Source organism: Protobothrops mucrosquamatus, unplaced genomic scaffold, assembly GCF_001527695.2.
Source record: "Protobothrops mucrosquamatus isolate PMUCROS unplaced genomic scaffold, P.Mucros_1.0 scaffold775, whole genome shotgun sequence".
Taxonomy (NCBI): Eukaryota; Metazoa; Chordata; class Lepidosauria; order Squamata; family Viperidae; genus Protobothrops; species Protobothrops mucrosquamatus.
The window spans coordinates 82598-110590 of NW_015387043.1; the positions used below are offsets into that span (position 1 = coordinate 82598).

The 27993-nt window shown below is 36.9% G+C and overlaps 1 protein-coding gene across 1 annotated transcript; it reads left to right on the forward strand.

Moving 5' to 3' along the window:
* Window positions 1-145: 145 nt before the first annotated feature.
* Window positions 146-27818, forward strand: DDB2 (damage specific DNA binding protein 2). Its single transcript, XM_015818651.1, has 11 exons — window positions 146-286; window positions 2068-2242; window positions 12996-13126; window positions 15709-15900; window positions 17061-17206; window positions 21660-21759; window positions 22433-22610; window positions 23031-23176; window positions 24261-24425; window positions 25200-25245; window positions 26901-27818. The coding sequence occupies exons 2-11, from the start codon at window positions 2077-2079 to the stop codon at window positions 27152-27154; spliced, it is 1524 nt and encodes a 507-aa protein (XP_015674137.1). The 5' UTR covers window positions 146-286; window positions 2068-2076; the 3' UTR covers window positions 27155-27818.
* Window positions 27819-27993: the final 175 nt, after the last annotated feature.

Here is a 27993-nt window from a genome sequence, read left to right on the forward strand (position 1 = left end):
CTTGCGGCGCCCCCTATCGGCGAATGGAAAGAGCAAGCCTTTGGTGTGGACCAGGCCCTTCGCTCCGTTTGTTAGGCCTTGCCGGAACCCAGCGGGTTTCCCGCGTAAACCGCTTCGCTGTTTTCGTGCTCGCTCGCTCGCTCCTCCTCCTCCTTTTTCCTCGCCAGGTTATGAAACTATCGAGGAGGGATTTCGATAGGCAAGTGCCCGAGTTGGGGGTTGCCTATCCGGCGAGCCTCTGCATCGCTACAGGGGTGAACGTGCGAGCTAGGTCGCGAGACGCCAGGTGAGGGGTCTCCGTCTCCCTCCCCCCCCCCTCCTTCCCCGCACGCTTGGCCATGCAGTTGCTGTTTCCTTTCAATCTAACTCCTCAGCCTGTCCCAGAGTGCGCGAGGGCTTTGCTTGGCCCGCGCAGCCTTTTGCCTTGCAGCTGGGCGTCCTGCTAACGCCGATGATCAGCTTCCTTAAGTCAGCTTTCCGTCTCTGAGTGGGCTTTGCGATTCCGAGTAGCCGGCCCTTGAGTATATATAGAAGAGGGGAAGTTTCGGGTGCCCTACACTTAAAAGTCTGGAGTAGGAGAGACGAAGTGTTCCGGCCGACTCTGCTGCTTGCTCGATGCTGATAGCAAAACGTGCCCTTTATTTGTGTGTGGAAATGTGTGTGTGTGGGGGGGGGAGGGAGGAGAGAAACTCTTCTCTGTATAAAGATTCCAAAGTTGCGTTTTAGCCTCACAAAACTTGAGGCAGGTTAGAGGAGCAGTATTGTAGCGAACTTGTCCTAAACCCAGTCTAGATATCTCGGATTCAAACTCGATTCCTTGGCTGCATAGGAGCCTTCATAAAGGTTCTTGCCTATATACGAAGAGAGATACTAGCATATATATGAGGATGTGTAAATTGCTCTGTGCTAAAAACAAACTGTATTATCACTAGAAGTCTTTTTTCTGTTAAGAAAATACTACATGGTAGAGGAGGAGGTGAGGTGATGTGATGTATCGGTTCAGTTTTTTGTGATTGCTTTCTGAACTCTTTAAAACTTTCAGCAGAACTTTATTATGTTGATGAATCTGACATGGAAAGGAAATACAAAAACCACTGAGCGTGGTGATTACTGACAAACTTTAGGATGTAGTTAGAAACGTTTCTGTAGCAAACCTAAGTTACATATATCAATATGCTCCTGCTTTGTATGTACTATTATAGCTTTTTTTAAAAATCCAAATTGTCTGTACAACTTTTATAATCTTTAACATAAAACCCTGTATATATTGGCTATGGCTGATAGGTTTTGTAGTCTTGCCACATTTAGTGTTTGCTGGGTTGAGGAAGGCTCATCTATTTTCTGAACTGAAGTGAGACACAGGATGAAGGTGGGACAATCCAGTTATTTACTAGGAGAAAAATGGCAATTATAAGACTGAGGAGAATCCAGAGCTCCTTACTTGCATACATTTGAATCTGGGCTAGGATAATTAGATGCTGCGTGTTTAAATTTTAGTAGATTGTCAAGGCAGAATTATGCTTTAAATTGATTATTTGCTTTTCAGTCTTTAAGAAAAAAAACTACAAGTGGGTGTAAAGGCTAAGCTAGTAAAGCTGGAGATTAGATAGACATAAGGGCCATTAAAGACAGTGGGGTTTACTTTTAAGTAAAAATTGCATTTGTAATTCAGAGTAATAAGACTGAAGCAAATGTCTTCTGCTTTCTCCGTTTTAATGTATGTAAAACTGCACCATAATTAGATGGGGGATTTAATGAAAAGTTATCTAGTACTATTTTCCTCTAGTATAGAACAAGAACAATTTGCAGATAAATAGCAAATAAGAGACTTTCTTTGGAATACCTTTAGAGATTGCCACAAGTTGAAAAATTGGCATGGATTGGTCAGGGCCTGAATATGATGTATGTTGGAAGGCCACATAAGCAGCCTTCAGTTTCAGGATGGAAGAAATACTGAATATAAATATAATTTAAAAAGTTTAAGAATTTGTAGTAGCAGAGAAGCTTGACTTCAAAAAGATCAAATCCTTTGTTTTCTGACTCCTCCCAACACATTGTTTTTTTCAGTAGAACAAAATGGGTTCTAGGAAGCAGTCAAAGGATGAGCATCTGAATCCACGTGAGCATCAATCAGAAAAAGTGTCAAAATCATCTGGAAAAAGGAAACGAGACTATGGAGAACTAGATAATGAGCTACAAGCAAAAAAACTATTTGTGAAGAAAACCAAACTACAAAAAATTGGTAACCCGTGCCATAGCCTTTTTTTAATATCAGGGACTGCAAAAATGGTCATGTGAATGATTTAGTAATGATTTGGCAAACTGAAATTCATCACATTGAGGTAAATAATGTACTGATTATTGAGTTGCTTCCCTGTCCAGGACTTGCTGCTTCTAATTTGCTTGAGAGGTATATTTATTTTATCGATACCATTTTTTTCTATATCTTACAAATTTGAACTAGTTCTTCAGAAAACACTTCTAAGGTGAATGAAAACAATTCAAGTAGCTGATGGAATGGTGATTTTTGGGAGAGCTAGAGGTGGCAATTTTTCAGAGAAGATAGTATAATTCTGTTTTCCTATCTTTGAGGCTGCCTTCATTTATAAAAACATGATTTAGTAATATTTTTTTCCTACTGTGTCGACACATTCATCTTATATCCAGCTATTGCAGGGGTTTCAAACTGCTGGCCCGCAGGCCGGTTGCATCATATGGAGGCTGCATCCACCCCAGCTCTGGCAACGCAAAAAAAGTCACAATATATCACAACACGTCACGTAACACGGCGAGTTTGACACCCGTGAGCTATTGGGTCAGAAAAGTCCTTAGTTCTGCCACCATAAAATACTGTTTTCTTTCTTAAGCTTGCAGATTCAGAGACAGCCTCAAGATGTGTAAATGCTTTTAAGCACTGTCAAAAGTGGCAACCAGTAGTGGTTGGGCATTTCCTTTCTCAGTCTTCTGAGAAAGACTGATGATATTCTGCTGTTGTCTTCCCGAAAAAATAGAGCAGCTCTGTGATTTATATTTCTCAGAAGTTCATAATAGCAGACTGCTTGAAGGAGTACAAATGCTTTAATTGTAGTGCAAAGTTGAAATAATAGAATGAGGCCACCCTTTCCCAAATAGCCTCCAGAACAGAATAGAGAAGAATTTGTTGCTTATATAAAAAAGAGAAAGGAAGGGAAAATAAATCTTAAATAAAAGTACTCTAGTAATTTACCTCCCTTGTTGGCTTCAGTATATTGACTCCAACATATTATTTTCAAAATTGGGTGAAGGAGCCCAAGAAGAAGTCTAGATTATGAAAGATAGAAGCATATAGCCAGCTTTTCTCTTTATATTTCTTTTCCAGCAATGTAATTGGCAGCAATGTAATTTCCCCTACTTGGTGAAATGCAGAAGAGGGAGGGGAGGACCAGAGAAATCAACTAATCACTTTGCACATGAAAATTAGGATAGCTTCTTTGTCAGTGAGTCAGACCAGATGAAACAGAGGCAGGATAGGGATGGGGCAGCAGATTTTATGCCAGTGTACTTTTCTTGTTGATTCAAGTGTGGGTGGCACAAATTCAGCAGCAGGGAAAAGTTGCTACAGCCTAGTTGTTTAGGTGATTTTATTTAATGACCTCTATCTTTTTTTAACTTTATGTATAAATGTTAAAACAAAATAGTTTAATAATTTAGATAACATACCTAATCACAGACAAGCTAACTAACTTACTTTAACCTAGCCTGTTGTGCAAGGTCAGCTGGTATTGTTAGTTTATGGTTCAGTATATTGTGCCAATCCGGAAAATTGGGTTGAGTAAATGAATTGCAGATCGATCTTTATGTGCTTCTCTTTCAATGCTTTGTTTGCTGAGCTTAGCTGAGCTGTGGCATCATCTGTCATCTAGATCCAAACAGAAGTTTTAACATCCGTAAGTTACCTTATAATCTCCTGACAAAGAAAGGAGAAAAATGTGTGTTGGGTGGAGATGGGGACTATTCCAGCTGTAGCATCTTTGCTGGTCCCAACAGATTTACATTATCATAATCGATTGTGTCCCATCAAGTTGTTGCCTCCGACAACAGTGAAGGGAGTAAAATAAAGAGCGGAGGAAGAAATGACCTCAGTCAGGTTTTCTTTATCCCATGTGTGGTGGCTTTAACAATGAAGCCACTTTTTTATTGCTAAAACATTTTAAAATGTCTTAGAAACTAGCTCAGTGTTTCTCAACCTTGACCATTTTAAGGCATGTGGACTTCAACTCCCAGAATTCCACAGCCAGCATTGCTGGCTGTGGAATTCTGGGAGTTGAAGTCCACATGCCTTAAAATGGTCAAGGTTGAGAAACACTGAGCTAGGTAGTCCATGTAAAGGTGAGTGGGGTATCATTCAACTTGAACCTTTTTTTAAAAAAAAAAAAGTTCTTTGTGCCACTCCAAAATTAGCTTCATATGTTTATGAACTTACAGAGTCTCAGTTGATTAGAGATAATTTATTTCCTGCCCTCCTGCTGCGCATTCTAAATCACATTCAGCGTGAGTATACTCTTGATAAAGCTGCACCTCTGAAAAGCTTGTGGGTGAAATGGTCCCTAACCCCCAGTCTGTGGGAGTTCTGACATAATTCTGCTTCCCAGTTTCTGTGCTAATTCAGCCTTTTCTTTCCTTATAAACCATAACATCTGAGAGCCCTTTCCCCAAAACCAGAGAAAGGAAAGCATAGTTTAAATGTCATGTTTGTACTCTAATTGGTCACTGGAGATGGAGTGCTTGATGGGTTTATATATTCATAGCCTTTCAAAGTTAATGGGGTTAAGTTAATGGTTGTAGAATAACCTTTCTTGAATAAACCGCTTTCAAGGCTCTAGATACTGTCATTTAGAATAATGTGTAAATAATGGCAATGTGCTCCTGTTTAGGATCCAAACCTGTTCTGGCTGTGAGTAGATAATTTAGAAATATTTTTCTCTCATTAATGTGAAAAATAAATAATGAAAAGTTTTATTGAATGAGTGAAAATAAAGAGTGATGCTGAGCCCTCTTTGTATCCTATAAACTCCTTTGGTAGATAATTTTTCCCCCGGCCCTTTGCTTCTACACATAAATGTATTTTAATGGTTTCATTTGATCTGCTTCTTTGTTATTTAATTTAACAAATTGTCAGATGTTGCATATCCTATTGCTTTGAAGATTATTAGTATTGTCATGGACAATTTTACATTGCATTTTTTTTGGGATGCAGGTACATCAAATCCTTGTTCTACTTTAAATGCAAATCTGTGCATCTATCCTTGTTCTACCTGATGTCTCCGTGACTCCATGCCATTGATTGTGTGATATAGCTCTGAATTGGCTCAGAGGATTGTGGGTGGGTGGTACTGTGAAATGCTGTTTCACCTCCTTTCTTTGGGATCAGTTCCAATTGGTGATGATGGGGGGGGGGTGATTCCATCCCCCTCCCCGACCTGTACTGTGTGGGATGCCTGCAGAATTTGGTGCTTTGTCCACTCCTATTCAATATTTACATGAGGCCACTAAGTGACCTCATCAGTTACCACAGGTTGAGGTATCATCAGTGTTTCCCTGGTGAATTAAGCAATGCTGAGGACATCTTATCTCAGTGCCTGGAGGGTGTGAGGGTCTGGATAAAGAACGCAGGTTTCAATTGAACCCTGGCAATACTGAGCGGCTTTGGGTTTGGGGGATATATTACTTTTAGAACTATGCCTTTGGTGATGGATGGGATTGAACTGCCCAACAGACCTAGGGGTTTTTCTGGACTCGCACTCCCACTCGAAGAACAGTTGACAGTCATGAATGGGAGAGCCTTTGCATCCATTCCCAGATTGGGAGGCTCTGCTTATGATCATTCATTCATGTGGGACTACTGTAATGTGCTCCACAGAGGGCTTCCCTTGAAAAGTATCCAGTAGCTTCAGCTGGTGCAAAATGCCGTGGTGTCGGCAGTTATGTATACCTCTAGAATGTTAAATGTTACACTTCTGCTCCACCAGCTGCATTGGCTGCTGGTTTGGTTCTGGATCCCATTCAAAGTGCTGTTTTGACCTTTAAAGCCCTTCGTGGCATTGGTCCGGGTTATTTGAGTGACTGCTTCTCCTTGATTACATCTGCTCAACCCATCAGGTCTGACAAAAGAGGTATGCTACAGTCCCATCTGCTAGACAGCTACCTTTAGTGCGACCCAGGCAGTGGGCCTTTTCTGCCATGGTGCCCGCCCTATGGAACATCCTCTTCCCCCACCCCAAAGTAAGGCTGGCTCCATCCCTGTTGATTTTCCAAAAGTTCCTCAAAACCTGGTTATGCTATCAGGCATGGGGGCCCTAAGGAGCAGCAGGGTACTGAGGGGACTCTATTGTTGTTGACAGCTGCTGCCTTTTCTGAACCTTTAATTCTGATTTTTATTTTTTGTCTGCATAATTTTTTTCTATCTTATTATTTTATAGTATATTATTGTACATTGTCCAGAATCATTTTTGGTGAGTTGTGCGACTATATAAATTTGATTAATAGATAAATAAAAGTATCTAGGGATTAAATATAAAAAGTAGAGCTAAGTATGAAAACAAACAAAAGTCAAACCTCTACAGTTGAATTGCTCAGCAAAATTCTCTCTAGGCAACTGTCTCTTAGGCTTTTTCATGAAATGTCAGCAGATATGTTTGTTAAAACCACACTGCTAGAAACTCAATGCATTTTATGTAAGCTATAGAACAAACTGGAATATTCTGTTTCAGAAGGAATTTAAAAGTGCAATGGTATGATATCCTGTTTTTATGTTTTTGGGTTTCTCTCTCTCTCTCTCTATATATATATATATATATTTATGTTTGTCAGAAGATGTTTAATTTCGCACCGCAGCTTGATGACTGTGCTCAATATTTGCCTTTATCTGAGGAGTCTTCCAGAAGAAACTCTCCTAGTATAAACTGATTGTTGTTCTGCTCTAAGTTACAAGGGATTGCACTTGGTATTTCACACAATTAGGATATATACTTGTCCTAGTGAATGTGACATAAGTAAGTAAGTAAAAAAGTTCCAGTTCATCTTCACAAACAAATAATAGGAGTTTTTTTGTTTTGTTTTCTTGCTTTAATAAGGTTTAACATTTTTAATTTTTATGGGAATCCTGGCTTGAAAATTTTACTAAAAAGAGCTGGTCAAATTGGATGTAGATCAGCCCTGGATCCTCTACTTTTTAATATTTTATTAATTATGAAGAGCTGGAATAAATGATAGTTAGATGTACAGATCATTGAAAATTAGGATAACTTATACCTCAGAAGACAAAGTTCTAAATTATGTTGATGTGTTAAAAATTGGCTGAAAGTAAAATAATAATTAACAGAAACAAAAGCAAAGTTCTTCAGTTATGAAACAAACATCCCAAATACTCATAGATTAGGAAAATATCTGACTTGGTAACGCTGCTGGAAAAAAATATTCTTGAATAAGTTGCAATTGAATGTAAGTTCTCAGTGTGATATGGCTGAGAAAAACACAAATACAATAAAATTGTACATTATTCTCTTTTGCTTACAACATCTTAGGATGGACACATCTTAAGTGTCCAGCTTTAAGAAGCATTCAGAGATATTAGAACACATTCAAAGAAGGGCATTGAGGATGATTCACGGATTAGAAATTTAAGTACATAAAGAGTGATTGAAGGAGGTGGGTATATTTAGCCTTAGGAAAAGATGACTATGTGGGGATATAGTAACACGCTGAAGAAATATGAAAGAATTTCATACAAAAAGCCAAGACCTGTTTTTTAATCATACCAGACTGCAGAATTTCTAACTGATCTAAAACAATCCATCCTTAATTTTGTGGCCAGACAGACATAATCTACAGTTTTAAAACTGTAGGTTGAAAGAAACCCAAAATTCAGATGTGACAAAAGTCTGCAATGCAGAATTATAGTTCATAAACATTTCTAAATTAGAGTTAGTAAAAAAACAACTACTTTTAGATATGGAGTTATCTTAAATATTGATATGCCAAGGCTTAATCTAGCAGTCCTCTAATGAAAGAATTGAATGTAATTTTCAGTAAAAAGCATAGAATATATATATATATACACACACACACACACGGCTTTGTAATACTTAGCAGAAAAACAACTAATACAAAAGTCATTATTTAAAATTGGTTTCATTCTCTGGTGAAACATCTTCCAAAATTGCTGAGCTATGTAACATTGCCACTGGATAATAGAAGACTGATCTAACCTGACTATACCATTTTAGCTGTTTTTAATAGAAATTATTGATTTTAGCAATCAAAATATTAAGAGTAATGTACCAACAAAAAAGCATACATAACTTTTTCTGAGTATAATATTCACAGTAAATGTAATATTTACCTTCCATTGATATTCCCATTTTGCATACTAAGTGTCCTGCTTAATTTCTGTATCTGTTTAATCATGCAATTTTGGACTTTTTCATTTTCTAAATCATTTCGGTAATTATACATACACACACAAGCTCCAATAAATTTTTTGAGTTCTGTGCTGTCAAACTAATCATACCACCTTATTTTCATAGTTCCTTTGGAATGATTATAATTATGTGTTTTTGACTATTCCAAAGAGAATCTTAAAGACTTAATTCTTTAATGAAGGTTAAATCTTGCTTTCTATATAAATTATTTCTTTACTGATAAAATAGCATATTTGCCTTCATGAAAAATAGTAGTTTGGTATTAGGACAAGAGGTAATAAACTAGGGTCTATTTTTCTTTTAAGTTTGCCCCCTGTTTTTAATAGAGTATAATTGAATGGCCTGTTATGCAATTAACATTTTTTTTGTAGCAGACCTGGATTTGTGCAAGCCTCTTGAAAGTTCTACTTCTTCCGTAGAAATATTCAACTACATGGTATTACTCAATCTGTGACCAAGTTTAATAATTTGATAGTACAGGTAATTCTCAACTTACAACAGTTTATTTAGTGACCCTTCGAAGTTACAACAAGCACTGAAAAGGTACCTTATGATCGTTTTTCACACTTACGACCATTGCAGCATCCCCATAGTCATGTGATCAAGGTTCAGACGCTTGGCAATTGCCTCATATTTATGACGGTTGCAATGTCACGGGGTCATGTGATCCCCTTTTGCGACCTTCTGACAAGCAAAGTCAATGGATTCACCTAACAGCCGTGTTACTACCTCAACAACTGAAGTGATTCACTTAACAACTGTGGCAAGAAAGGTTGTAAATTGGAGCAAATTTCACTTAACAAATGTCTCACTGAGCAACATAAATTTTCGGCTCAGTTGTGGTCATAAGTCGAGCACTACCTGTATAACCTAAAGTTTGATATAGTGAGTCCATTTTGTTATTTTCCATATTGTAGAATCCTAAATTTAGTTCTTTGCCTTTTTCAAATCAAATTATGCTACTCCTTTGCTTTAGAACTCATTCAGTATTTTTTCTTCAATTCTTATTGAAGTTGTTATGAGTAATGTATATTACTTGCAATGTATCTCAAATTTCTCTCTAGTATTTTTCATTTAGTTTGCTATTTTCAGTGCTGTGAGTTCTAGTGATAGGCAGAAAAAAGGGGAAGTTCAAAGGATTGCTTTTCTTGCCTTTAATAGGTGAGATCTGTTTTTCATCCATGACCTTAAAGTGGGCTTCAATACCTCAGGTGCCTTGCAAGTGGAGGACTGGTGTTTTTATCTCTCCATTAATGACATTGACCTTCCAGTAGGCTATGCATATTTTGCAGATTCACTAGTTTCTTGTTCCAGAAAAAAATGCTGCACAGTCTATTTTATAGCATTTCTACTGGAAATGGGTAGATGTTTCCCATTGTGGAAATCCTACTATAGCCCATCTCCCAGTTCTTAAGGTTCCTTCTTTCCAGCTGAAGGGAAGGAGCCACGAAGCCTAATTGCTATTCTTTCACTGCTTGCTTGCTGCTCTCAGTGCTAACCCCCCCCCCCCCTGCCCTGGGCCATAGCAATTCGTTTCTTTTGGGTGGGGAGAGAGGAATGTTGCTTTTTTCCTCACTGTGGAACCAAACAAAGCAGGATACCAGTCAACTGTTGGTTTCAGTGCTCCCTCTTTGGCAAGCTAGAGGGAGTGCGGACCAGTTGAGAAATAAGTAAGAAAATGCACTTGCAGTACTGTGCATTGGTACAAACATATTGCTAATAGTGAATGTGTGCGTGTATGTGTGTGGAACATGTGGAAGCAGCTTCACTTTGATTTTCTGTGCATTGGCTTCCTGGCAGAGCAGATAAAGAAGTTGTCCTATGCTATTCTCTTCTTTAAAAAAAACTTCCAGTGTTGGAGCATTCACCGCTTCTGGAGGCAGGTTGTTCCACTGATTAATTGTTCTAACTGTCAGGAAATTTCTCCTTAGTTCTAGGTTGCTTTTCTTTTTGGTTAGTTTCCATCCGTTGCTTCTTGTCCTGCCTTCAGGCGCTTTGGAGAATAGCTTGACTCCCTCTTCTTTGTGGCAGCCCTTGAGATATTGGAACACTGCTTTCATGTCCCCCCTCGTCCTTCTCTTCATTAAACTAGACTTACCCAATTCCAGCAGCCGTTCCTTATATGCTTTAGCCTCCAATCCCCTAATCATCTTTGTTGCTCTTCTCTGTACTCTTTCTAGAGCAGTGGTTCTCAACCTGTGGGTCGGGATCCCATTTGGGGTCGATCGACCATTTCACGGGGGTCGCCAAGCAAGGCTGTCCGCCATTTTTTTGTCCGCCAATTTTTTTTGTCCGCCATTTTTTCCCCCTTTTCCGGCGGGTGCCTTACCTCCCTTGGGCTGGGCCAGCTGGTGGTCGGCCTGCTCCGTCTCTGCCGCTTGCCAGCTACGCCTTGGCCGGTGCAGGGGGCGGAACCACGCATGCGCGGCGCTCCCAGGCAGGGAAAGTCCTCGACTTACAACCGGTTGGGTAGTCCTCGACTTACAACCGGTTTAGTCCTCGACTTATGACCGGTTTAGTCCTCGACTTACGACCGGTTGGGGTCGCGGCATTAAAAAGGTTGAGAACCACTGTTCTAGAGTCTCAACTTTTTTTTTTCATCACGGTGACCAAAACTGGATGCAGTATTCCAAGTGTGGCCTTACCAAGGCATTGTAAAGTGGTATTAATACTTCACGTGATCTTGATTCTATCCCTCTGTTAATGCAGCCTAGCACTATGTTGGCTTTTTTGGCAGCTGCAGCACACTGCTGGCTCATATTTTAAGTGATTGTCCATTAGGACTCTGAGATCCCTCACACAGTTACTACTATTGAGCAAGGTACCACCTACACTGTACCTATGCATTTGATTTTTCTTGCCTAAGTGTAGAACCTTACTTTTTTCACCATTCCATTTTGTTAGATAGTGCCCAATGTTCAAGTCTGTCAAGATCCTCCTGTATCTTAAGCCTATCTTCTGGAGTGTTGGCTATTCCTGCCAGCTTGGTGTCGTCTGCAAATTTGATGATTTCCCCATCTATCCCCTCATCCAAATCATTGATGAAGATGTTGAAGAGCACTGGGCCCAGAACAGAGCCCTAGGGCACCCCACTACACACTTCCCTCCATGTAGATGCAGTTCCATTGAGGATCACACGCTGAGTACGGCCGGTCAGCCAGCTATGAATCCATCTGTTGGTAATGCTGTCTAACCCACATTTTTCTATCTTATCAAGTAGTAGGTTGTGGTCTACTTTATCAAATGCCTTACTGAAGTCCAAGTAAATTATATCCAAAGCATTCATTCTTCTGGTCCACTAATTTTGTCACCTGGTCAAAAAAATCTTGGACAGGTTGGGTCAGCACTGAAAGATTAAATTTTCTTTTTAAATGCTTACTAAATCAAGTGAACTTGGGATATACAGTAGTCGTAATTTTTTTTCATTTGTTTTTGTGAATGGGAATTCTCTGTCAAACCTTTATTTATCTATACAATTTAGAATTTTCCCAACTCATTATAAGTCTGGGTGGCTTGTTTATATTTAAAAATCAAGAAACAATAAAGAACCAAACATAGATTATGTGTAGAGAAGACAGACTAACAATCCTATAGTGGCTCAATTTTTTAAAACTAAAAATAATTTTGATTTTCAAACAGATGTACATAAAATAAAAATAAACAATTCCCCATTCACAAAAACAAATAAAAAAAATTACGACTACTGTATATCCCAAGTTCACTTGATTTAGTAAGCATTTAAAAAGAAAAATTAAGCTTTCAGTGCTGACTCAACCTGTCCAAGATTTTTTTTCCCAAAGGGAAACATAATGTGACATTTTCTGATTATAGAATCTTTATTTTTTTCAAAAATTGCTAAATCACATCTGTGAAATCCAGTCCTTCATATCAGAAATTATGGTATTTTCCCATCTCCTAAAGATTATTCTTTTTTTGCTGTTATGACAGTATGAAAAAACCATCTTTATTCCAAACTTAATAACTTCCAGTATATAATTCAGTACAATATGTCTGTTTTCTCAATAATTCTGTCAGTTTACTGTGTAACATTATTTCTAAAGGGATGTAAGGAAGAAATTCACCCTAGCAGGTGTCAATAATTCCCTCCCCGAAGATCAAAATTCCTCAATTCCCTCAATTTGCTAGTGGAATAAAAAATTAATAGTTAACTGAATACTGTCATCCCCATTTAACATTCTGTGATTTTTTTTCTGCCATTACTATTTTAGAAAATTTGCTTATGTCTTACCCTGTGCATTCTTAAAATATTAAACATCTGCTTTTTACTACATCTTTACACGGTCTACTAGCCATTTTAATTTTTTTGTATCAGTATGCTGATGAAACGTTATATGTTTACGTCTACCAATGCATTAAATAATCATTTTTTATTTCTGTCTTCCTCCCCAACTGTATTGAATTTAGACCTGGTTGGTAGTCCTTAATGTGTAAGTAAAACAAAAACAAAAAACTGAGGTCTTCCTATACTAACTAAGCAAGTAATCAGATATACCCATTTTTGTTGTTTGGGGACAGGACAAGCTTGTTTTGGCTCCATGGTTCGAAATTCAAGAGTTGCCTTCCATCCATGGGAAATGCAAAAGAATATTGTCCACTATATTTATCAAAATATGGTGGGTGGCACTATTGGACCACAGCTTAAGAAGGTAAAGGTTATGAAATTCAAAAACGCTGAGGAATCTCTTTCCAAAGATATTATTTTACATTGTTGGAAAATTTTCAAACAAGGAGCCAATAACTTTCCAGTTCTTTTCTCTCTCTTTTTCAATACTCAGTGTTTCATTTGTTTTAAAAATATACTGTTTACAAAGTTTGTGATTGGTCCAACTGCAACTTAGTAAATCTAAAAAGATAGTATGTTTCTTTACTCTGTTTTAGGGCATATATTTTCAGTTTCTTTAACTTCTAATTTAACTGCTCTATGTTGTAATTGTAGATCTTTTTCTGCCAGGAGTTAATAGACTGTTACCTTACCATGAATAATAAATGCTTTAAATATATCCTGAATGATTCCCAAGTTAACTGAACTTTTATTTATTGAAAAAAACCTATATTATGAATCTTCCAGGGAAAAGTATTAAAATAGTAACTCTGATAATTGAGATATTTTTGTCCAAATTCAATGACATTAATATGGGTGCATAATTAGAAATTGTACAATAAACTGTTGAACCTGATACTGAAAAATTATCTGAGTTTACAAATTTAAATAGTCTTCACTATGTCCACTGAATTGAATCCCCAGATGATATTCAAAGAATGTTTAACTTCCAGTTTATTTTTTTTCCAAACTAATAATGGATCAAGAATTAAATAGATCATAGTTATGTTATCAGCCTGAAATCCAAGATTAGTAAAACCAACATTAGTAATTTTGTAATATATTCAGGTTTATCTTTGGTTGAACCATAAATGTATATAACAGAAGTAATTCAACTGAATATTTTCAGAGTTGAACTGTTGCTATTTTATAACCAGCAGATAGTACTTTAAAGTACCAGGAACTGGATGCTTCATCTTTCTCTGAACCACATTCTCTGGAAGAGTTTCTGTAATTTTTTTTAATCACATTTTAAAATTACACAGCTCTTTAACCATCTAACAGAGTGTTTATGATTAAAATCTTTCTCCTTTTTGTCTGCCGTGACTCAGATTCAAACCAAGGTTGCTGCAGCCACAATACTAACCACTATGCTATCCTGGAACTAATGATCTCTGTATTTGATGACTAAAATTGCATAGTCACCAATTTTTTTGTTCAACTATAAAATTAGAAATTTTCAGTAAAATTGCTACTTCCTGGCAGATTTTAAATTTCCAGTTATTTAATTGACTTAATCCCTTCTTTGCTAAAAATATTTTTTTTCTCATTCAGAGCATTATATATCAGATGTAAAAGAATCCACCCTCATCAATTTTAATGTATTAAAAATATTTTTCCTTTTGAATATGCTTCTCAGCTATTTAATGTTCCATGACTCAAATATACTTGTCATTTTAAAAAAATACAGAAGTGTATGTGTAGTGATGACTGGATTAGCTCCAGGTCTGAATTGCAAATAACAATAACCAGCATTAAAAAAAATGAACCTTCTTAAACATAGTATGATTCATTACTACTGAAAAAAAAATCTTGTCAATAGATAATTTATTAAAAACAATTGTTTATTCAACAACTTGAATCAGGAGGAAAAGAAAAGGAACCCAATGCATCTAAGAAATGTTATAATATTAAAACCATTGCCAAAACTAAGAAGAATACTATAAAATAACTAATTAAAATAAAAATAGCATACAGTTAAAATAAAACCATTAAGAAGCGTTTTGGATATTTGGAAAGTCAGTGAAGACATGCCAGGAATTCAGACACTGTATAATTGATTGGCCCATCAACTCTCCAAATCAGTTAATTATCTCTGAGTGGACTGGAGTGATAGCATGAGTAACCATCTGTTGTTTAAAATAATTAGTAGCCATTTCTAAAACAAAAAAAATTAATCATGCCTATCCAATCTAATACATTGTAGGATATACAAGATTGTAAAGACAGATGTGACACATATTAGACTTGCTTAGCACAGGGGTTCCCAACCAGGAGTGCGAGATGATATTCCAGGGGGGTGCGAAAACTTGGGTTTTCAAAATTATAGTGTATATGCATAATTCGTTGCCGTTATTTTGAACTTTTGTAAGGGGTGCGAGAATGTATCAGAAGCGTTCTAAGGGGTGCGGGGTATAGAAAAGGTTGGGAGTCGCTGGCTTAGTAGATTCAACCTAGTCAGAAATAGATCCAAACAATTTATTATAGCATCTCTTCAAGTCTCTTGTGCTCTGGGTAAGAGAATTTGAGTAGCATTTTTTTTCTGGTTTTTTTTTTTATCTTGGATATGATCCAAGGTATCTTAGCAAGTACCAGATAATTATAGTTACAATGGCACTTAAAACTTTGTGAACATTTTTGAATGTTCAATAATTTTGCATAATAAATATGACCTAAACATGACATTATCTGTTTTCCATTAAAACTAGATAAAGAGTACTCAATTAAAACCAAATGAGTAAAAACAAACAAACATTGCATTTGCTCATTTATTTATTGAGGAAAATGAATCCAAAGATACAATTAGGCAATTACACAATTGTTCCTCTCAACTGCATATATGTATAAAAGACTATGTGCATGCAAAACTGGGGCTTGGATCTCACTCTCTTACTGTCTTTGCAACAGTGTCTCCAGGTGCCCTTTGTACGTTCTCTCTACTTGTACCGTCTGTTCCGAACAGCAAGTCCGTTTGACAGAAGAATTACGGCTCTGGAATGGCATCCAATGCACCCCAGCACGGTGGCTGTGGGCTCCAAAGGAGGAGACATCATCTTGTGGAATTACGAAGTGCTCAATAAAACATGTTTTATTAAAGGGGTAAGTTGAAGCAGTCAGTGTTGTTTAGTATTAACATGCTGATGAGAGCCGTGAGTTATAATTAAATTGTTTTTGAAGAATCAGGGCTGTTTGTCTCCTTACTTTGAAAGAATGGAAATGAGGTAGAAGGGATGTCTCAAAATTGGATAATTATGATTTTAAAGTGGGAAATCTGTAATCTTTTTGGATCTAATTTTATTTTACTTTCACAGTCCATACACTTAACTAAGCAAGGGGTTGAACTTGGCCGAAATTCTCTCTTCCAACTCAATTCTCTGAATGAATGGGAGATACCCTGTAAATGCAGTGAGATTTTTCATTTGCTTTATAAAGATGTTGCTTTAATATGAAACCTTGCATCAACTGTGGTCATCTATAGACTGAGGTTTACGGTTGTAATAGTTCTATAGTATATTTTGATGTCTGGATTGGATTAGAGGAAGAATTTTTTAAAAATGTTCCTAGATCTTTTATGTGAGCGTCTGTTTATACTGTTTGGATATATATTTGCATGTGAAGACAAGAGCATTGCAGTCTTGTAATACTTGAAAAAAAGAATAAAATATTAAAACTGAACCTATGCACTAAGAATATAAATCTAATGTTCCAGTTTTGTTCTTCTCAAACAAGTAAGAGAAGATAATCAAATAAAAATTGAACTTCTCATGTACCCAGCATGTTATTGCTCCCGAAGAAGCCTTCCTGACCTCATTTCTATCTTATATTTTTATACTCCAAGATTTCTAACTTCTCTGGCATATTTCATTGATTATATTTTCTCTTCATTTTTTTTACTGCTTACTGTAGACTTTTTCTTAGTCTAATTTTTAAGAAAAAAAATCAGCACTCAGTATATGATACAGTGATTCTGAGAGGAAGCTGGGCTCTTGCCGTGATGCAGATTATGTCAAAGTTAGCAATTGTTGTTATTTTTCCAGTAACAGTTGTTTTAATAGATGTAGCATTGGCCAGAAGAGCTGAAAATCCTTCCCACATGAGGCCTCTTTGCTTTGATACAGCCTGATAAACAGGAATGCTATCTTTTGGGAAATGTAGTTTTATATTTATGTTACTGACACTAATCAGATAATACGAGAATTTTTTTTTTCCTTCCTGATTTTTGAGCGGCTTTGTGTTTTATCCATTTCTTTTAACTATAGATTGGAGCTGGAGGGGCTATCACAGGAATGAAGTTTAATCCTTTTAATCCAAGTGAGCTGTACACATCGTCAGTTGCTGGAACTACTGCCTTGCAAGATTTTAATGGCAATACAATACGGGTCATGGCCAATACCGATGACTGGGAGTAAGATGCAATCTACTTCTTTCAGCTTTTTTTATTAGAAGGCAGCATAACCATAAGGGAACAGGTTAAGATTGGACTATTTTTCATTGTGCCACTCAGCATTTGGGTGACTTATGTTCCTGAGTCACTTTTTAGAGTGCTTATTTTTCTAGTTCAGAAAGTACCTTTAAGGAGCTAGGTGAAAAGATGAGACAAACTACTGAGTAAAACAGTTTGAGAAACCTCAGAGTTGAAAATCAGTATAAAATAACAAAATGAAAACTGACCAGCAGATGAGATTTTCCTTGGTAAAGAGATTTGCTTAGAACATGTAAGATTTAGATCAGCGGCGTCAAACTCAATTTCATTGAGGGCCGCATCAGCATTGCGGTTGCCCTCGGGGGGCCGGGTGGGTGTGGCCAGGGTGCGTGCGGCCTACTGGGTGGGCGTGGATGGAGTGGGTGTGGCCTACTGGGTGGGCATGGCCAGCTCTACATCGTTCGCGTCAAGGGTGCCTGTGGGGGCCTGGGCAGGAGTGGGACAGATCTGAGGGTCTCTGGCAGAAGGGGGTGGGACCAGGCAAGCGCCAAGGCATGGTCCATTTCATTCCTCACAAAGGGTGACACCTCCTAGCATGCACCCAGGGGGCGGGGCCGACACAGCAGGGGCTGGTTCCTCGCTGTTTTTAGACGGCCTTGTGGAACTAAGACTGAATGTGTTTCAGCATAGATGGCCACCACAAAATTGTACATTGGCTCCTGGCTGGCCTGGGTCAGGGCCAAGGCAGTGGGAGCTGTTCCCTCATTGTTTCCAGGATGGCTTTGTGGGCCGCATGAAACCACCTCACGGGCCGCATCCAGCCCCCGGGCCTTGTGTTTGACATGTCTGATTTAGATGCTATAAAATATTACAATGTGAGTTTTTGTAGTATTTGTAGCTATGTAATGCTGTACTGTTGAAAAAGAGAGGTCTTTAATAGCAATAGCACTTAGACTTATTTACCGCTTCACAGTGCTTTACAGCCCCCTGTAAGCGGTTTACAGAGTCAGCCTATTGTCCCCAACAATCTGGGTCCTCATTTTACCGACCTCGGAAGGATGGAAGGCTGAGTCAACCTTGAGCCAGTGAGAATCGAACTGCCAAACTCTTGGCAGCCGGCAGTCAGCAGAAGTAGCCTGCAGTACTGCATTCTAACCACTGCCCCTCTTTAATACTCTCTTTTGGGATTATTCTAGTTCTGTATTATTTTAAATGGCCCTTAACAGTGAGATAAAGAGTGACAGTGAGATATTAAGTAACACTAGTAGGGTCCAAATTGTTTCCAGTGTTCTGAACTTGGAATAAAATGTTCTGAGCTTTTATCAGAATGTTCATTCCACATCGTTTTGGCTTGATTTAGTAATTCATTTTAGTTTCCCCCAAGCCGTAAAAATTTAGAGAGAGAATTAAAACAGGAGAAACAAGAATTGTAATTGTAATTGGCCAGAGCCACTTTTGAAGCAGCAGGGAGGGTATGAAGGATAATTAGACGTATATTTCAGAGAATAAGAGCTTGCTTTCAATATAAAAAGAGTATTGTCCTCTAGCACTGATGTTTACTACTATTTTTATATTGCTATGTAGAACTCAGTTCATGAGTTGTAATGTAATATATTGCTGTCCTAGTTGTTCTTTGTATGTTGTCTTGTATAAACAAACATTAAAAGTAAGCATAGATGCTTTACAGGTAGTGTTGCTGAATTTTTGCGATTGCCAGATAACAAAAACTTGGTTTGGTTCCAAGAAGACCAAACACAAACATTATGCATGATGGAAACTTACGCATTAGAAAGAAGCTTCAATGAAATATCCAGAAAACTGTATTTTTGCTGCTGTTAAATTGTTTACAAGTTTCATTGAAGTAAATCTGTTATTTTTTTCTAGATTCAGTTCTACCACTTTTTGTGCAGAGGTAGTCTACATAAATTATTCTTACCAGTAGTGTTGCTTTTGTTGTTTGCTATGAAAAAAAAATATTTAGAAAATATCATTGTTTTAACTATTCCTTCTGTAGATTGATGGTAAATTAACATGTAGCATGGACTACCACCTCACATTTTTTTCCACCCACAGTGAAAAGCAAGGAAGTAAGGGCCTTGCATCAAGTTTCTGTTGTTTCCGCATTGAGTTTTGTTCCATCAGAAGAGATGCCAATTGTTCGAATGGAATATTTTGAATGGGACTCTTGTGTTATAATCTAAAAATGTAATATAAAATGTTCTGGATTTTTTTTAAAGTCCTAATAATTACTCCAATGGTGTTTTTTTTAAAAAAAGGGCTAATTACTGAGATGTACAGTTGTCTCATTTTTTGAAATATTATTAAATAGTTTTCTAAGGTAATACTGGACACTTTTCAGTATTTGTTGTACTTGCTTTGTAAAGTAAGTAAAATACATTTAAATATACAGGGGAATGAATTAGCTAGGACTGATGTAGTACTGAATTAAATTCAGAATTAATTAGGTAGCTACTATCAAGATAATTTTATTTAGTCTGGAGATCGCAACCTCGAGTCCCAATGTCACATGTTGCTTTCCAATCCCTTGTCCCATTCTAGAAACTATTCAAAAGTTGAATTCAGCTGTAATTTTCATCCTGACCCATTCTTTTCTTTACTCCATTTTTTTAATGGATGCAGCATACCATTTAGAAGCTAAGAGTTATCCTTGGCCTGAAAAAGAATAGGCGTTCTTAATAATTTCTTTATAAAATTGTAGCACTAGCTACCTATTCTCATTCTTCCCTGGCAATAGAGCTGTTTTTGTCTTCTAGTTTCACCTGTAATCCAGAAAGACTCTAGAGAGCCTATCAGAAGCTTGAGATTTAACATATTTGGTTTAGAAAACAGTAGGGCAACCGGAGAAGGCATTCTTAGTCTGAGGCCCGAGCAGCTGGTAGCCTCTGATGTATGAGCCTGTAGTCATAAATTCCACGTTTGGGAACGAAGGAAGAGAGAATTGCTATTCTATTTATTAAGCTTGCTCTGACTTCGTTTGTAGGTACTGTGTTATTATTCTATTCTATTCTATTCTATTCTATTCTATTCTATTCTTGGAATTTGCTTAAGCTATTTTCTGCACATACAGGATGGAGTATCATGTTTCTGCTTCAGAATATAAGTGGCCAAATAATGAGTCATTTCAAATGTAGTGTTGCTTTTCATTTTGGAAGATGAAGCAGTACAGTATGTTGCGGTCATGAGTACTTGAGCAATCTGTAGTAAAAAGCCTTTAAAATTCCAAGAAATCCCTCTCTGTGTACAAATGTCCTGATCTGTAGGAAAGATTGAAGGGAAAAAACAAAAACATCAGTTGTGACTTTCCAGGCTGCTATGCTACAATTTTGGGTAGCAATTTATAATGGTAGAAAAATCAATAAACTATTTTCTAAAGTTTTGCCTTTTCATTGTCTATTGCCTTGTGGATTAATATAAAGCCTACAAGGGCCAATTCACAGTGTATAATTGAATAAATATTCAAAATAAATATTTGAAGGAAAAATACATGGATATATATGTTAGACCTCATATTTCAGAGCTGCATAGAATGTTAAATTTGGATTTTTTCAAATATTTTAAATAATTATTAAAAAAACTAGCAGCAATTTTACTTGCAACCTGAGTTGTGATTTGGTTTGAAGATGTTAAATTAATCTGCATTGTTTTGTTTCATAAATTTGAATCTCATCTATCCCTCCTAAAGATTATTCATTGCAGGTAGAGACCTCGACGTACGATCACAATTGAGCCCAAAATTTATGTTGCTAAGTGAGACAATTGTTAAGTGAGCTTTGCCCCATTTTACAACCTTTATTTGCACAGCTGTTAAGTGGATCACTGCAGTTGTTTAAATTAGTAACACGGCTATTAAGCGAATCTGGTTTCCCCATTGATTTTGCTTATCAGAAGGTCGCCAATGGTGATCACATGACTCCGGGACACTGCAACCCGTCATAAATATGAGTCAGTTGCCAAGTGTCCGAATTTTGATCACGTGACCATGAGGATGTTGCAACAGTCATAAGTGTGAAAAACGGTCATAAGCCAGGTTTTTTCAGTGCTGTTGTAACTTTAAACAATCACTAAATGAATTGTTGTAAGTCGAGGACTACCTGTATATTTCGAATTAAAACCAGCTATTTAATATATGGTAAATGCTTTGAGCATGAGTTTAATTTTTCCACGTGATGCCTATAAAGATGTACACCATAGCCTTTGACTTTTATTACATGATTCTGTGAGTTATATGCTAAAGCTTTCATATGTTTTTGGTATGAACACTTCTTGGTAAATAACTCCAGCCAATCCCATATCAAAATAAGGTTCTTCAGACTCAATTCAGTTGTGACTCTATCAATTTTTAAGTCCTTCTTTTTGGTTTTCTTTGACTGCCATTTCTACTCGTTATAAAATATAACTGTTATTTCTGTTTTAGTTTCTGGTATTGCAGTGTTGATGTATCTGCAACTCGTCGGACTGTAGTAACAGGAGATAATGTAGGGAATGTGATTTTGTTTAGTACTGAAGGTGAACAGGTTTGTATATTTTCTTTTTTCCCTAACAAAATAAACTTAAGGATTTTAGAACTATTTAGTTTGTTTCAGCATTTTTTAACTTGCCTAATAATATTCCATCGAAACTTGATGGAACGTCTTCTAAAACAGTGTCTTAAAGACTCTATGATGTTGCATTGAGCTGCTATGTGCAGTCCAGTCATAATTTGGCATCTCATAAACAAGCTGTGTTTCTCTTCTGCTAGGCAATCCTTTATTGCAATAAATGACACACATTCTACCCATGCTTGTTTTACTCAATCTGGATGACTGATAGGTAGTGAGAGGCCCTGTTCATGTGAGTCAGTGGATGGGCATAAAATAAATAGATGAATGAATGAATGAGCAGACTTAAGTTTTCAGTAGGATTGGGTGGATTCTTGCCTCTGACTGCATTATCTCTAGCTTCATTATTGAGGCATTGTAGATTGTTCATATAGTAATACATATTGGGAGAGGCATCATATCAACAGTAGAACAACTAAAGATGGGTTTTAATTTGCCATCACAACAAGCCAGGAACGAAGGCCATCCCTTAAAAATATTTATTAACATAGTGGGATGTGAGGATGAGTTTTCTCTGCCTAATATCCAAAGACCAGAATCTTGTGCTCTACAATAGCAAAATATTTGCCTTCTCTTATATCCACTGTAGATATGGAATTTGAAGCTGCACAAAAAGAAAGTAACTCACGTGGAGTTTAATTCTCACTGTGATTGGCTGCTGGCTACGGCCTCTGTAGATCAGACAGTCAAAATCTGGGATCTGAGAAATCTTAAGGATAAATCAAGTTGTCTTCATGTACTTCAGCATGATAAAGCTGTCAATGCAGGTGAGATAAAAAAATATCAATGTCCTATGGCTTTTGTTCATCTTCTATCCACAGTGCCACTTATTTTTCTTTGCATTTACAATTAACCCTGTATAGATTATAAATTTCAAAGGATTGTTGGATAAAAAGGAAGTAACGGTAAAATTCAGCATTTGATTTTTATCTGAACTGATCATTATATTATACTTTGTTATTTAGAACAGATCTCCTTGTTGCATTGTCTGTTTTCATACTCTGAAAAAATTACTCAGGATGTTAATAGTTATATTAATGAAATACATATGTTTTATAATACTAAGAATATGGAAATATACTCTATTACTTGAACCTTTAGGAAATACTATAATAATTTCTTGGAAAATATTTTTTTAGCCTGGTGCAGCGCTATGACTTACATTTTTTTAATGTGTTTTTCTGCAGCTTATTTCAGCCCAACAGATGGTGCTAAGCTACTGAGTACAGATCAGCACAATGAAATCCGGGTTTATTCTTCTTCGGATTGGTCCAAACCACAGCATTCAATTTCACATCCCCATAGGCAGTTCCAGCATCTCACACCTATCAAGGTGACAGGAATATTAATTAGGAATCATTTCTGATGGAAGCATGTTTTTAAAACGCCAACTTACAATTCCCCTATAGAAATTGGAAATGTGATTGTCAAACAGGGACATTCATCTAGTCATCCAGAAAAGGGATATCAAAATTACAAAAAAGTACAATCTGTTTGCTGCATGCAGCACACCGCCATCCCTTGTGTGGCTTCTAGAGCTCTCTCAGAATAAATGGGGTCCAAAATGTCTTCTTTTTTTTCTTTTCTTTTTTTACATTAGGGGAATTTTGGAGATTTTTAAACAGAGCTTTGAAAATGCTTAAGGCAGCTGTTTCATCCTTTAAAATCTCCTTTCTAAAGGACCCAGGACTTACTTGGCTTTGGTGTGTGTGTGTCCTTCAACATGCCATGAAAAGCTAATGGAGTCCTTGAGCCAAAAGAAATTGTGTCGGTGACCTGTGTCATAGATTTTTTTCATATGTTATTTTACTGCAAATGCGTGCAACAGCATACTGTACAACTTTTGTGTCATTAAAAGAAGCCAGTGTAGTGCAAACCAAGTAAGTGGTAAAGAATTAATAGTTCTTTAATTAATTAACAATCAGATTTTTTTTCTCCTATTCAATTCTGTCTAATTCCCAGAGACTGCATGGCCAAATTCCTGCAGTTTTCTTGGCAATATTTTTCAGAAGTGGTTTACCATTGCCTCCTTCCTAGAGTTGAGAGAAAGTGACCAGCCCAAGGCCCCCCACCTGGCTCTGTGCCTAAGGTGGGTCTAGAACCCACAGTCTCCTGATTCCTAGCCTAATGCCTTGTCACTACACCAAACAGGCTCTCTAATCTTAGAATATATAAGTATTTCCAACTAAAATACATACTAGCTTTATGTAGGGTACTACATAAGGTAAGAATTTATATTCAAGCTCCAGGTGTAGTACTGATAAAAATCAAGTGGAATTCTGCTTTTACAACATGATGCAGAAACTGAATCTGAGTCCCAGCATTTGAAAAAGTTAATGCTCTTGTAGTTCTATTTCTGTGCGCTAGCTGTAAAATTTTATCAGTGATTTTGCTCACTCATGTCTTCTGTATTGTAGGCAACGTGGCATCCTCGTTATGATCTCATTGTGGTTGGTCGTTATCCAGACCCTAAGTTCCCAGGGTACACAGCAGATGAGCTGAGAACTGTTGACATATTTGATGGAGACAGTGGAGAGATGGTGTGCCAACTGCACGATCCAAATGCATCGGGCATTTTCTCGGTGAGTGTTGAGACCTAATTTAAAGTTAGCTGCTATGCTCTCACAGGATCTGGGATTCAAAAAAAAAGAAAGGAATGAGAATAAATTCCTCTCTTACCTACATGTTATCATTAATACCTATTATGCACTAGTAGTAGATAGAATAATGTGTCTAAGGTTGGCTTCTTGCTTGCTTCTTAGACTATTTTTTTTAAGATGGGTAGGTGGAAATCTATAGCCTTCTAGGCATTACTGAATTATAGCTTTCAGCAGCCCAACCTAGCATGCATGGCTGGTGATATGTGGTGTCAGCAGTGTCTAGAGTTCCCAGATCCCTTATTCTTACCTTAAAAGGCCCAGTGGAAACTTAATCAGAAGAGTATGGATAACTTTAGTGCTGTCCATGTAATTGTGTTCTGGGAATGGTTTCTAGTTGAAAGCTTCATTGGCTTTTGAGGTAGAAGAAATGTTTTAATTTCTGTTTCCAGAGATTTATGCTTTCAAATTAGATTTCAAAATGAAATGAACTGGGATTCCCAGTGAGTTTCTCGAATGAACTTTGAGGGCAAGGACTTCCTTTATCTCTGGCACGAGCCAGGGTGCTGAAACAGATAGAATAGCCGGGGAATAGGGCAGGAAGGAGATCTTCCTATTCTAGTGCTCTGCTGACGTTCAGAATTTTTCCACAACCATTGTTGGGCTTTTCTGTACTGTTCAGAATGTTCTGGTTTCTGTTTTGCTTGATAAGTAGACAGCTGACAAGCTTACAATGCATTATTGTGTGTACATTTGCAGCTCAATAAGTTTAACCCCATGGGCGACACCTTGGCTTCAGGAATGGGTAAGCAAGCAGTTTAATCTTTCATATTTAGCGTAGTGGCTTGGCATTCTTCCCAAACCATTTGAATTGAAACATTTGCAGTACAGGCTTAAAACTGTTGACTGTATTTGTAACTTTACCATATGTTTAATTACGTTTAAATATTTTTTACCACTTAGTAAGCAATAGCTGAAAATAATAGAGGAGTAATGCTTTAATATTGTAAAAGGGTGTGCTCAAAATAGGAAATGTGTTGAACCTGCAATAAAATACTACATTCTGGAGGTTCCATTGGCCTACTTGGTTTGACTACAGATTGACAGAAACAAAAACTAGAATATTTTGGATGTTCTTAGTTTCAGTTTAAATAAAAACTGGAAGGATCCTGAAGGGATTTTATGAGGTAAGTAAGGAAAGGTTTGATGTTGCTCCCTTTTTCTTCTCTGACATCACCTATGGGCTGCCCTGCCGACTCCTGATCTTAGTCTTTTCTCACCTGAAGTCTATATGTATTATTGGCCTTTACTTCTTCTTCTCCTCTCCCAAATCTCTTTTGCCCAGAACAGTTGCAATTTGGTTTATATTTTGAACAATCCAGCTCTATTTCACCTGAAACACACTTTTTTGTTTGAGCATAGACCAGCTCTGTTCCAGCCATATATCGGTTTATCCAGGATAATGTTTTAAGCCTACCTTAGCTTTAATTGTACATTGACATATAGCATGAAAAAGAGTTGTTGAACTCTTAAACAGTTTTTTTTAAAATAGGTTTTTTTTAACCTCCCATAGTTGTTTCAGCTACCTAAAGATGGTAGCAAATAACGTATAAAATAATGTTCAGTGCTCCTTTTGGCCGGAGATCTTGCTTTTCTTGTATCATTAAAAATTTAATTAGTAAAAGATAATGGGGCATACATTCAAAGGCACCGTGTTCCATGAATTGTCGTGAATCAAGAGGGTTTTGATTATTTGTTGGGGGTTTTTTTTTTTGGTCTAATGGTTGCACCCAGCCACAGCTCATCTTGAAAAACTAAGAAGAATCCATCAGAAAATTACATAGCTCAACTGGAAAGTTTTTTTTAAAAAAACCCCATAATATCTCCATGTTAAACCACTTTTATATTATTGCCAAAAAATTTGGATATATCCACCTAGTTATTAGGAGTTACTTATCTAGGAAACAGAGAACTGCTGCCATCTGTTGACCTTTCAGATAATAATGTTTTAAGAAGGAAGGAGAAAATAAATTTTGAAATTGAAGCATTTTCTTGAAACAAGAAAAAAAAATCCAGTTTAATTACTTTGGGTCAAAAGATTTTTATACAATTGGGAATCTTTCCCCATAATTGATCCTGGAAAATATAAGGCCAGTACTCACAAGGAATTTGTTTTTAAAATAAGACAATAAAAGTGAACCAAATAGAAAAAAATGAGACTGAACTTTAAGCTTCGTTACTTAAAAGTACTAGTCTTTGCTGTGTTGGGCAAGATAAATTATACATGATCTTCAGTTATCTAATTGTTGGAATCGTATTCCTCTAAAATCCCTTTGCAGACTTGGCACCAAACACCAGTTTTAAAAACTGAGCCATGTCTGAGCTCCTGGCATAAATGTTACGTGGTTTATAAGTTATCCAAGGCTGAATTCCTAAGAGTGCGATTCTGTTTTTTGACAGGCTTTAATATTCTGATATGGGACCGAGAAGTGATGATAAGTAAGAAGCAGGAGGATCTCATGCAAGCTATGAAAGAGCAGAAAATTGGGCTTAAGAATGTACTCCACCAAAGAGGACAGAGGCAAAGACAATCAAACACGGAAACAAACAAATTCAAAACTAAACTGCTCAGTGCTGAATTTGAGGACACTAAAACAAAGGGCAAAGAATACACACTGCACACTAAGAGAAGAAAGAATCCGGAGGACTCATGAGTCAGGCTTGTGTCACTACTGTTTGCTTGGAGCCAAGTTAATGCCGCTGGCCTAACTTGCAACATTGACTTCAGAAGGAAGCCCTTTACATTAGACCATCTTCTTTAATGATGGAAATTATGTTGCAGAACTGAGTCATCCATTATTATCCAAGGCATAAGGCATATATATATATATACATGTCCTTAAATGAGCTAAAAAACCCCACATTCTGTTGTGTGTACCTGAAGGCTTTTAATTGTTTAAGACAAAGCACAGTGCACAAAGGTATGCTAACAATCCAGATTGCAGTATATTTTCGGAACTGGCTCTTTTCTTTTTATAATATATTGAAAACAATCTTATGCTTGTCCTATGCTCACTAAAAATAAGAGCATTTATGTTTTAAGGAGCAACATAATTTGTGTGTTCTCAGACACAGGTATTTGTAATTTTGTGAGATTTGTAAAACTGTCTAAAAGATATATAGAGGTACAAAGAAGGCAACTAGCTATAGGTACCTTACTTTGCAACGATTATTCTTGTGATTCACTTAACTGTGTTCTTTTGTTCAAAAATAATATGTTTAATAAGGTTTTGTATCAGAAATTATTTTGTTATACAGAGAAGCTAACATGCTAGGACATAAGCCTGCTCAAAGAATAGGTCTGAGAAGCTTAATAAAAATTGAATGAATGATCAGAGTCTTGTTTGGGGAGTTGTGCTCCACTCATCTTAACTTGTCCCTTCATTTTCTTTTATAAGCTTGATACTGCTTTTTTTTTTAAAGAAGGATTTCAAGATAAGAATTCTATACGATATATAAATGTATATTGTATACATTTATATAGAGGGAAATA